Source organism: Astyanax mexicanus, chromosome 1, assembly GCF_023375975.1.
Source record: "Astyanax mexicanus isolate ESR-SI-001 chromosome 1, AstMex3_surface, whole genome shotgun sequence".
Classification (NCBI taxonomy): domain Eukaryota; kingdom Metazoa; phylum Chordata; class Actinopteri; order Characiformes; family Acestrorhamphidae; genus Astyanax; species Astyanax mexicanus.
The window spans coordinates 106,604,437-106,617,807 of NC_064408.1; the positions used below are offsets into that span (position 1 = coordinate 106,604,437).

At 34.7% G+C, this 13,371-nt stretch overlaps 1 protein-coding gene across 1 annotated transcript; it reads left to right on the forward strand.

Moving 5' to 3' along the window:
• Positions 1-2,314: 2,314 nt before the first annotated feature.
• LOC103028097 (TNFAIP3-interacting protein 1) lies at positions 2,315-12,840 on the forward strand. Its single transcript, XM_007260076.4, has 9 exons — positions 2,315-2,511; positions 3,962-4,051; positions 5,080-5,164; positions 5,424-5,456; positions 7,492-7,605; positions 9,362-9,484; positions 11,270-11,338; positions 12,300-12,425; positions 12,579-12,840. Exons 2-9 carry the CDS (start codon positions 4,029-4,031, stop codon positions 12,627-12,629), a joined length of 624 nt encoding a protein of 207 aa, XP_007260138.1. The 5' UTR covers positions 2,315-2,511; positions 3,962-4,028; the 3' UTR covers positions 12,630-12,840.
• The last annotated feature ends 531 nt before the right edge of the window (positions 12,841-13,371 follow it).

Consider the following 13,371-nt stretch of genomic DNA (forward strand, 5'->3'; position numbering starts at 1 on the left):
CACTTTCAGCACGTTTCAGAACATTACTATCACACACAGCTAAAAATTCAGATATTCCAAAAAAATCCTGTTTACTCCCAGCCGCATCTCTGGCCAGTGACTCTGGCAGCCCTGTCTGACCTCAGCCTTATGAGGGATTCAGTTCCTCATCAGTCCCTAAGTTAAAATAAATAAGTAAATAAATGAATTAATTAAAATGATATATATATATATATATATATATATATATATATATATATATATATATATATATATTATAAATAATATATGTTTTTATATGTATAACATGATACACATAGGGTCATAAATATAGTTTTACTGAGCATACAGTTTATCTAAACTAAACATTATATAACTGCTTTACTGGCTGTTTAATTAGATAAGGAACCTAGTTAATTAATATGTTTATGACGTATATTTGGGCGTTGCCTTCCCCATTTTCGCGTGCTCTGTGGGCGTGGATGCAGTGATGTCATTGGAAAATCCTTAAAAGTCTTCCGGAGTAGGATACACTGATGTAACCTCCGTTGGAAGCCTACTACAGGTGGATTTTAAGCGGCTTCTTTCGTCTCCTACGGTATTCGGACAGACGGCAAGATGGCGTCACGAAATCAGTTTCCGGGTCACGGAGGAGAGGAGGAGGATCGGTAGGAAAAAGGAGACACTTTTGGGGTTTCTGGACGCAGCCTTGGGGTTTCTGGACGCAGCCTTAGATGGTGTTTTTCTGGGAGAAACAGCACCACCGTCTGTGCAAAGAGATGAAGTGTTCTCTGGAAGAAACTGCACCACCCTCTGTGCAGTTATTGCTACTATTTATTTGTGTGCTTCCTTTTATTTGTATTCACTGCTCTTTTTTATTTTATTGCTGTTCTTTTTTTAAACTGTCAGCTTTTTTATTTTAGCGCTGTCCTTTTTTAAGTGTGTCTTTTTTATTGCTGTTCTTTTTTTAAGTGTATTAGTTTTTTTATTTTGTTGCTGTTCTTTTTATTAAGTGTGTCAGATTTATTTTTATTTTATTACTCATCTTTTTATGAAAGTGTGTCCATTTTTTGAAATTTATTCACTGTCTTTGATATTTATTCACTGTTACTTTTTGTGCAATAATACAGGTCACACCCTACCATAATCATTTCTCTATGCACTAGATGTATATATTTTTTCCTTTACTATATATATATATTTAAGTATCTTATACATTTCCTGTAACTGTTTTTGTATACATAGTTTTTATTATTATTATTATTTGTTTTTATTTTTTCCTGACCTGTTTCTCTGTCCTTTCCTCTGTACTGCTGTAACATTGTAAATTTTTCCCATTGTGGGATTAATAAAGGATTATCTTATCTTATATTATCTTTTTTATTTTATTGCTTATCGTTTTATAAAAGTGTGTCAGTTTTTTATTTTATTGCTTATCTTTTTATAAGTGTCAGTTTTTTTTATTTTATTTCTCATCTTTTTGTAAAAGTGTGTCAGCTTTTATTTTATTTTATTGCTCATCTTTTATTAAAGGGTGTAAGTTTTTTTTTATTTTATTGATCATCTTTTACTGAAAGTGTGTCTTTTTAAAGTTTTTTTATTCATGCTTTTATTTTTTGTTTGTGTTTTGTATGTGGTTTTGCCCTTCAGGGCCACCATATCTCTGTCAATATGTAAGTATTTCTATTGTATTCTTATTTCATCTTTATTGCTTATACTATTTATTTATTTATTTATTATTTTGTTTATGTTAAATCGTATTTTATATGTTTTTATTTGACCTTATTATCTTATTGTATCTATTTATTATATCTAATTATTTATTTGGTATTTATTTATTATTCTATTTTTTTATCATTTCTATATCTGTTTCTTAGTAGGTTTTTATATTTATAGACTTTCCTATTTCAATCTTATTTATATTATTTATTTTGTATTTGTTATTTATTTCATTTAATATCTTTTTTGCCTTTTTTTAGTATTTTTAGTATTTAGTACTTTAAAAATAATAATATTGTTTTCATTATGTTATCTTATTTGTATCTCTGTATATATGTGATATTTTAATTGTGTATATATATTTTTATCTTGAGTTAGCGCTATTTCTTCTGTCTTGTCGCTGAACTGTTGTGTTTCCCTCTGGGATTAATAGTGATTAAAAGTGATCTATGATCTATCTATGTACCTAAAATAAACGTCCCCAAAAAATATCAATACAAGCTCAAGCACACAGACACACTTGGCTCTGCACCTGTCAGTATCAGTATGAACTGCCGACCAATCACAGCACAGTGGGCGGGATCTGTCTGAATACGGGTGGGATAAAGAGAGCGCCTGATGATTAGAGATGAATCCAGGTAAATGGAAACTTATTTGTGCTGGGGAATCCTCGGCCGGGCGTGGGCGGTAGAAACTCCCCTGTTGGGTAACATGTCTAAACCTGTTCCTCCTGGCTTATATAAAGCCAGACTGCGGCTGATTCAGACCACAAGACCTAGACCGGATCTCTGTACCTCCAGACCCCAAAAACCGGTGAGATACGAGTTTTATTTAATTTTTTTAAGAGAGACAAATCACATTTAACACTATTATTTCATAATGTAAACTTACAGGATTTAGCCAAATTGCTTATTTTCACACTTAATGATGTAGCTTAATATATATATATATAAGTATACTATAGCTGGCCTACAGTTGCCTTTCTAAGATACCACTGACTAAATGTCCAAAGCTAGCCTTCTATACAACACCTAATTTAAATAAACTGTGTGATAACAGTTTAAACACTCTTGACAGTTTTACTGTAATACAGTATAAAATGGTTCACAATTCTTTTTTATAATTGATATTTTTATTCATTGACCCTTTAATAATTAATTAATATAAAAAGTGTATTTGAACAAAAGCTTTGCTGAAGTTAGAGATTTGCTTAAATGTATCAAAATGAAATGTGTACAATATCTTCCTTTTAAAATAGCTAAAATCAAACAAGTAAGCAAGATGTGAGAAGGTGAAACTCCTTTTCGTTTTTCCCACAAATTTTAATCATTTTTTATGATTTCTCAATAAATATTGGAGGGATTAACTGTTCAGATTTTGATGATCATCTCAAAAAAATTATAGTTTGACTTCTTCACAGTATAGTTTCACTACATTGAGTAGTTTCACTTAATAATTTTTATTTTTCTTAAATTGTATTATTATTATTATTATTATTATTATTATTATTATTATTATTATTATTATTATTATTATAATTATTATTATTATTGGTCTATATTCAAACCCTAAAGTTAAAGTTTTGCTATAAATAATAAAAGAAGTATTTTCTACTTTCTATGTTCACTATAGATTAATATGCTTCTGGCTCATTTAATTAATTAATAGGATGTTTGTTTGAGTTTCACACTTTGTTACTATGGTAGTAACAAAAACAGTGGAATAGAGGTTTGGGTGCATTTTTTCCCAAAACCAGAATTAAGCAAATGTACATGCCATGATAACCAACAATTTTCATAACAAAATGTATCTCAACCACGGTATACCCTACTGTATGGAAGTGGATATTTATTATTTAAATGATATAATGATCACCTCTATATGAATATGGTACTGTCTTAAACTAGTCTTTAGTCTATAATAATATGTGGTTAACTGTGTTAAGTTACATTACATACTACATTTTTTTTTTTTACAGAAATGCTGTAGAACTTACTGTAATTATTGTACTGCAGATCAAAATCCATAAGATGATCAAATTATCACAAATCAATTATACATCATGATTAAATCAGATATGAAAAAGTAGTATTATCCGTAAAGGGTAATTGTTCAGTGTTCAGAAGACACATTTAAAGAAAACTACAGCCTACATTCTTCTGAAACTGAGAGGGAATTTTTGACAGCGTGCAGTGTGTGTTTTGTGTGGGCGTGTGAGAAGTTTGAGTGACGACTGCTGCTGTAACACTGACCTCTTTTACAGCAACGGCTGCTTTCAGTAGAGCTGCTATCACAGCTGAGCGGAGACGAGCAGAGGAGAGCAGAGCATCATGGACAGGCTTCATTCAGACAGGTAGCCAATACTTTCATAACATAACCACACTATCCACACACTGTATATACACTGTTTACACTGTAGATTTAGATAAAACTAGTCTAACATGATTTTATTTCAAGACATTTTGGAGTCATTATTTCTATTTGTCTATTGATCAGGAAATTGTGACACAATGTAAAGAAATGTAAATGTGACTCCCCCCGGTGTTGCACAGCATCACGCATCAGAATGAGTGTAAGGCTATGAGCATGAACTTCAGACCAGCTGTTTTCTCTCCACTTCAGCAAAAGATGATCCACATATGAGCTGCTAACTCATCCATTTCCCTTTATAAAGCTACAAGTCGTGTTGTTAGTGAAGAAGGCGACGTTTATACACGTATTACATTACGTTACATTACATTACATTTTGCAGATGCTTTTGTCCAAAGCGACTTACAGTAGTGAAGTACAAAAGTAATAGAAGTTAAAGGTAAAAACATCTTTAGATGAGGGTCTAAAGGAGGTCAAAAAGGAGGTCAAAGGGAAGGATGGGAAGAAGGAAATGAGGTTAGAAGTAGTTAGCTAGTTAGAGGTGTTAGGAGAGTAAGTGCTCTTTGAAGAGCTCTGTCTTCAGGACTTTAGAGTAGAGATTCTCCTGATCTGGTAGTGGAAGCTAGTTTGTTCCACCATTGGGGAACTCTGTATGAGAGAAGTCTGGGTTACTTTACAAACCTAGTATTTTAATTGTTTTTTGCAAGACATGGACACTAAGCGCTTCAGGTCAAAGACGAAAAGTACCATCTACACTATTATCAGAAGAACAAAACCAGGGTCATTTCAACCATGTAATTATTAATCAATTTCAAAAAGCAAGGGCATTTCCTATTAAGCAAGTTACTTCTAACCTTATTTCCTTCTCCCCTCCTATACATGTCTATATGTCTATCTAATATGTCACAATGCAATCGATACACATTTGTATCTGATACATGATCCAAAAACTGTCATATATTATATCCTTATTTTAATAATTTACCCCTGTTATTTTGATGTCCTCTGCAGGTGTGACAGTGTGGAGCTTGATCCTAATCTAAGGTTTTGTCTCAGTCCTCCTGGCCAAAGCCCACCATACACACCTAATTTAGAGGTGAGGGGGAGAAATGAGATTAGGTGGGCATTTTGAGCGTTGGTGTGAATATGTGACTGTACGCAGCAGCATGTATCTGCGTCTGTGTGCATGAGAGTGTGTAATCGGGTAATTTTATGATGCTCATAACTGGAAATTCAAAGCAGTATGTCTTGATCTGCCGGGCACTGAGACAGCAGTTCTGATATGACTGGTACCTTCATTCTGACGCAACTGATAAGATTTCACACTGAGACATGAATAACTGTGTGTTCTGCAGGTGCTTCAAAACCTGGAGAAGAAGAATCAAGAGGTCAGTATTATAAAGCTTAAACTGCATAAACAAAAGTATTGGGACACATGTTTATATGTTTTTTTTTTTCTGAAATCAAGATTTAAAAAAAAAAAGAGTTTTGTTGGAATGTTCAGGGAAGGATTTCTACTAGGTTTTGGAGCACTTCTGTGAGGATTTGATTGCATTTATTACAAAGTTAATAATTGTGCTCGATCTATTACTTTTGGGGATAATTTATGAATGAATCAATGAATGAATCAATGAATCAATTAATTAATTAATTAAGAATTAAAAGAGAAATCTGGTGTGAAATGGACATGGGTTTACCAAGATATCTTGAATTAGGACTGCACAAATTGCACAAATTGCAAATTGCTTTTTTCGACAATATATATCACGATATTAAACAATGCGGCGGCCATGACGTCACCAGCTGTCTTTCGTCCAGACCGATCAAGAGCTGAGTCAGCGCAGTAATCGACCCTTTAATCAGGCATTAAAATGGCTTTTTAAAAGTTAATTAAGAGCTTTTTGTCTGGGATTAAAAGCGTAAATTCCACTGTAACTGGAAATATCTGTGCCCCCCTCCCCCGAGCTTCCCTTCCCTCAAGCACCTCTCACGCAGGCAGCAGGAGCCTATCACTTACACAGACCCAGAGACAACGCTGTGTATCCCCTTCTTATATCAAGAATCAAAACATTGCAACATGATGTGTTTGATTTAATTGCCTTAAGTGACATTGCACAACTATTGACTATTGTGCACATCGTAATGATGATGCTTAAATGATACATTGTGCAGTATCCCTAGTATAAATACCCCAGCATTTTGAAGAATTTGGGAAAATTTGGGAATCTACGCTTACTGTAAATAAACAGAAGTGCTTTACTCACCCAAATAAATGGTTTTAAGGAGAGAAATCTGTGTAGATTAACATCCAGCGCTCATTTGACTTTAAAGGAATTACAGTTTTGTTCACTTAGCTTAGCTTTACAGGTCTCGTCACCCAGTGGTGAGACCTGCTGAATTAGAAGGAAAACATGGCGACACCCCGGTTCCTTACTAGTGTCGTGTAAAATACAATGATTTAAGAGGATGCCATCTGATCCAGTTAGTCCTGTTTTTTTTAACATCACATGAACAGTGTTTTCTTTAACATGACATGGGCAGCTATTAACTATGATGTCTTGAATTGCCAGTCTAATGCACAGCAGCTATGGCTTGTAACTTACAGAAAACCACATTCACCAATTGCGTTGGATACAGATGTAATTTGGCCTCGCCCCTCAACCTGTGCATGCAGTTAACACACAAATTCACACTATAGCGACCACAAATACAGTAAACAGTGAGCACAGCCATCGCTGTTGAGTGCCTTGCTCAAGGACCAAACCGTGGCAGCATGGCAACTGCCCACTAATCTACTGCTAATATTTTAGCATTGGTGCCTTACACCCAGAAATGTATAGTAACGAAATAGAACTACTTCACTACTGTACTAAAATGCTGTATCTACTGGAGTATTATTTTTAATTTGTTTTCCAATAAATTTAATCCTTTAACTGCGATACATTCTTTTTAATGTGCTGCATCATTACTCATCGTTAATCATTCCAAACCCACATATCACTAAAGCCAGAGCTATAGATGCTCTGCACTGTCACTGGGTTTGATGAAGCTGCTCATCACTGAGTGAATCAAGAAATCAATCTGATCTTATAAAAGAAGACCTCCTGTGCTTTCTTTCACTCTAAAAACGTTCCACAGTTTTTTGTTATAACTACACAACACAGTACTGTACTTTTACGTTCAGTACTTGAGCAGTACATTTTACAATAAACTACCTGCAATACTTAAGTACAAAAATGTTGATTACTTTAGTAAGTGTGGAGCTTAAAGAACACCCCAAAAACTACTAAAATCACTTTTTTGATAGAGCTCTTGTACTTTTACGGAAGTCTGGATCTTTAGAGTCTTGTAGAGTGAGCTGTTTCTGCTTGCACATTTGAATTGAATATTCTTCTAACTCTTATTGTTTTTTGGGGTTATTAGCTTCTCGACATCAATAAGAAATGGGCTGAACGATACAGAACACTGAGACAGCATGTCAAAAGCTACGAGCTGAGGAAAGAAGAGAAGGAGAAAGACACTAAACAGACTGGACAGGTACAGTAAAGAGATTAATCTGTGATGAAAAAACTTTAAAGATTAATACACTCAGCATCCTGTATAATAATAACACCACAAGACTCTCAGAGAGACATATATTAAAATTCTGTGAGAGAGAACTGTGTGAAAATTATTAAACTGACAGGCCTGAGTGATGTGAACATGCAGAACAGTGAGTGTGCAGGAATAACCCTTATTACACGACACGGGATGTGACTCATTATTACATTACACACTTGTGTAATGTAATAATGGCACACTTGTCATTTTGAGTTCTTTGAAAAGCGAGATGCAAATGTCAGATCGATCTGGACTTGTTAGAAAGTCGATGTTTGAAATGTAAGACTCAGCGCTGAGTGGTAATGGTGAGATATATATATATATAAATATATGTGTGTGTGTGTGTGTGTGTGTGTGTGTGTGTGTGGATATAGAAGCATGTAACCAGACAGAACTGCTTTTAGTAAAGAATTTACTTTTTCAGCATTTATACTTTAAAAGTATTTATCACAGTGTATCAAAATGTCAAAAAACAAATGTTGTGATGTTATGTTTTATGACCATTCTTAAATTATTATTTAAACTTTAGACAAAATAATCCTACCATAGTGAAGCATTAAATAAATTGAATCAAAAATTGAATTAATTAAATTGAATTAAAAATTTTAATTGAGTTGAATAAAAATACATTTACATTTAATTACTCTACATTTACCATCACATAGTTAATGATAAATGCTTTATTTAACATTTTAAGTTGTTTAGAAAGTTGTTAAGTTGTTTAGCCATTAAAGATAAATAATATATTATATAATATATATATATATATATATATATATATATATATATATATATATATATATATATATATGTATATATATATATATACATACATATATATATATATATATATATATATATATATATATGTATGTATATATATATACATACATATATATATATATATATACATATAAATATATATATATATATATATATATATATATATATTTGGTCATTTCTTGAGATATTTTAAAACATGACTGAGAATATACACTGGCATGCCATAAGTCATGGGACAGAACCTAGTATTATGTCTGTGTTTCAGGCATACACTGGCCACTGTGGGTGGTGATGTCTTTAATTATGTACTTCTGGTGCACACGTGACACTGCCTATACATTAAGGGATTATAAATGCCCACACAAAGCCCACAACTTCAGAAATGGAATGTCCCATCCATCTGGTGCCCACTGTGACAACTTGTACATTCTCCGATCAATTACGTAACCTTGCCATGAGCACACTGGCCAGTGTTCAACCCCACTCTTCACAACTTATACAGATGTGGGCATTCCCAAGCTGTCCCCTGAGGTAACACTTTATGATCAAGTTACGTACTGCTATCCCGTGACTTTTGGCACTTTTGGCAGTGACAGTCTAATTATCTATCATCTTTCAGACACTTTAAACAGGTTTTGTAAGAATCACCAGTAAAAGTGGCATTTTCTCTGTTGTATCTGTAAAGATTGATTAAATACAAATTTAAAATCTAATTCATTGCTGAAAATACAGTAGGATGACAGCACTTTTTTCCCCAGTCCATCCTCCCACCCCTTCAATAACATCATCGTCACTGATGTACGAAAAGAAAACCTTGTGAAACGGGGGAGGAGGAAGAATAAGGCTATTGTGATCTACATTTGTTTCATTTTTAATTCATTAAGAGTTTCTAATTGACTGTGTTGAACAGGAGGCTGAGCTGAGGGCCCGCCTTCAGGATGCAGACAGAGAGATAGCATGGCTGAGGATGCACTGTGACACTCTGACCAGAGGAGGGCAACAGCTAAATGAAGAAATCATGAGACTGAATACGGTACAAAACAAATATTTTTAGGGTGCGTCCAAATTGTGGTCTAATTATTAATACTAACTAAGTGTTTGATGATTAAGTACTTAAAACAAAAATATAAACACAGCACTTTTGGTTTTGCTCCCATTTTTCATGAGCTGAACTGAACTTCGGCTGGCCACAACAAAAATGCTCTCAAATGCCCTATCTGGACGGGATTAGTTTCTCGGGGACGTCTGTGAAAAATATTTCACACTTCTACTCAGTGATAAAACTCTTGCATCCAGACTACAATTGAAAAAGATCAGTTTTTTGGCTTTCTTGGTCACATGACATCGTGTTCAGTAGCTCCTCCATTTCCACTAGCTGTTGTGTTTACGTGGATCTCCATGGAAATGCGCACCCAAAGTATAATTACGGTGCGTAGCAGTGGATAAATAGCTAATGAAATCACAGAGGACCCCCCCATAAATGAGAAAATTACCCAAGGACCCGCTGAGAAACTAATCCCGTCCGGATAGGGCTTAAGACGCATATGTACTGGCCTTTATAAAAATGGTCCCAATTCTTTTTCCCCCTGCAATGTATGCATGCAGTACGAAAGTATTCAGTTCAAACAGACAAAAGAAAATATGTTTATTTGTATGTAAAAACAATGTAGGGGAGGGTGACAACAGGCCTATGCCTTGTCCTCCTAATGCGTATTCCGTCTATCTGGTACTTTTAGATGAGACTTAGGTGAGACACTAATTTAAACTAATCTGACTCCATTTATAATTACCAACTAGGTAAATTACCAGTTAACTATTATCAGTAACAAACTTGCTTGAGAAGTAGAATCAGTCTAATAAAACCAGGTCTGGTTAAATAGTTCAGTGATAGGAGATATGGGCATAAAAGCTAGACAACAATACTACATAACACGTGAGAACAGCCTGATACCTGGGTTGAGATGTTCAGCGGTCCAGAACTTAGTCTATACTAGCGGTTACAGAACACTCAATCTTATCTGTTTCCCTCAGAGGTTTAAAATATGGCATAGCCAACAAAACTACATAACATGTGAAATATTTGGTATATTTGAAGTGGTGGTTACATGCAGAGCATGGGAGGGCTCATACTACCAGACAAACTCCGAGAGTAGGTCTTTGTGCTTTCCTTAAATATCCAACCAGAACAATACACTTCATATTCACATGGAAATTAGAATTTGGCACTATTTACCGACTATCACGACCATTTGTTCATCATGGCCTTTGATCATCACGGGGCAATCCTAAACCCATCAGGAGCAGGAAGGGGAGTGTCTCTTCAGAATGGAGACATTTCTCCCAAAGTTCAGAGATGTTTTATTAAGGTTATCTTGAACATTTCTTCACTGAGACCATTGTACTTCTCACACTGAGACCATTAAAATGATACCAAACACGAAGACATTCACATTTCATATTAACAAGATACATTTCAGATCCAGCATTTAAAAGGTTCTTCAGCTCAGTAGACATCTTCAAGCAAGAGGTGTCAACTGCCTTTTGGTCAGGCTTCAGACTTAATTAGATTAACAATGGTACTTTTAACACGATGCTCAAGGTGAAGAGCGGAGGTGTGCAAAGACAATTAGGGTACCCCATGGAATAGCCTTACAACAATATTTATTTTTTAGTGGGTACCACTTTAAAAAATATAAACTAACTGACCTATAAGACTTGCTTATAATGACTGCCGCAGTCTTTCATAAGATGATTTTAGATCAAATCAGAATCTTTGCATCAGTAAATACAGCTTGTCTAAACTGCTGTTTGTGTTTAGGTCCTGCAGAAGAGCCTGGCAGTTCAACACAAGAGAAACCAGAGAGAGGAAAATGTTTGGAAACATCAGGTACTGAATCAGCATTTACTTTTATGGCTAATCTCATCATGATTTGTAACTTGATACCTTATTTTAAAGTTTATAATTATATTTTAAACCTTATAGATCACTGAAAGAGAATGAAGTAAAAAAGAAACATCCTCCTAATATGGAGATGGATGCTGAATATTAGTAATAATAATAATAATAATAATAATAATAATAATAATAATAATAATAGTTGCAGTGATTCATTATTTCAAAGAATATGGTTCAAATTACTTGTGTTTATGTAGCTTTATTTGTCTTGTTCTATTACTATTTCATATTTTAGACATTTAGTCCCACATGCATATAGGCAGTAGCCTTGTTTATTCAGTTTTTTGGCTTAGATCAGAGTAGATCAGAGACCATTAAGGATTATATTTTTAGTAGTAAATGATCATTTTTTTGTCAGCAGCGCTTCAGTCAGTACATTCCCATTTAGACTGTGCAGAGTCATGGTATCTGTGTTTGTTTTGGCCTCTGACTTCGCCTGCTGCTCGTTCCCCAACACTAACTCCACCCCCGAGGTGGCCAGTACGTACACAACATCGAGCGAGCGATGATGCAGCATGGAAGCTAGCAAGCAGGGCTGGTTCAGTTAAACTTTAGCTACTACACAGCCAAAAAACCTTGCCATGTCTTAAAAAAGCTCAGTGTCCAAAGAAAGAATAAAACATGAGTAAATATTGGCAGTGAGCCTCTCCTACCAGTGGCACCTGCCCAGTCTTCACTGACTTTGCTTGAGAGCAGTCAGGGCAGGTCATAACTGAGATCTAGATCAGGCTGCAACAAGATCAAATATAAGGCTACTCAAATATAGATGTACATGTTATCTGCTAAACTATGAAGTATATTACTAGGACCTGTAATGTAGAATCTCTAACTCTAGGGTGTGTATTTTTGCTTGTTTAAATCTAATTGTGACAGATGCTGTGTTGGTCAACAGGCTCAGGTGTATAAGGAGGACTTCTTTAAAGAGAGGAAGGATAGAGAAATGCTAATGGCCAAATACACAGACTTGGAGGAAAAGTTCAAGAAAGTCCATGATGAGTTACGTGCTTACAAATTACAAGTAAGTTTGGTGATTACCTCCATTTGTTGGACATTTTTACTGAGATCATTCATCTATGTATAGATCTATTCATCTATCATATATGTATGTAATACATAGTCATGGTTGAAATATATATGTTTACAATGTGCTTTTCCATTCTGAACTTTCCAGGCTCGGTGGGCTCAGTTAGGCCCCTCGACAAGCCCCCCAGCACACACATAACCCATGTGATGCATCAGCGGAGTCCCATTCAGCTACAGCATAAAAAACGACTCAAAGCTGACCTTATTAAGAGCTTACCCTAAGCTGTGCTGCTCCCTTTATATATACCTTTATTTGTCTGACTGTGTGATGCTTATTGTTAGTGTATTAAGCGTGTTCTATTATTTAAATGGAATAATTTATCTGTAAATAAAGTTAATTATATACAACATTTCTGATTGTGCTTTTTACTTACTGAATGACATATGAATGAAAACATGTATTTTGAGCATTCACTGTGAAAAAATATGATCACATGCTTATAAACATGTTCTAATGAAGCATACGTTGTTAAAGAGTTCCAAATAGAGTGGAGGAGAGGAGCAGGAGGAGTGAAGAGAAGGAGCTGTAATGGAGAAATCGGATAGCTGATCTCTTTTAATAGGATGTTGACTACTGATGAACTGGGCCAATCAAAACACTCCTTTTCAGCTCTCCTAACACTGCTAATCCAATCACAGCTGCTGCAAGCAGTCAGTAAATATATAATCATCCTTTTAACTGTGTCAATTGTAAATGGTTAAACTCCTGCTCATTGCAGAGAAAATACTACATTTCCAAAATTGTATTAAATATTTGTTACTTAGATAGAAATGGATGCTTCTGGTATTCAAACAGGCAACAATGTGGCACCACAAAAACAGGTTGTGATTCACACAGCCATGAAAAAAATCATATCTGAGCCTCATTGAGCAGTTAATCA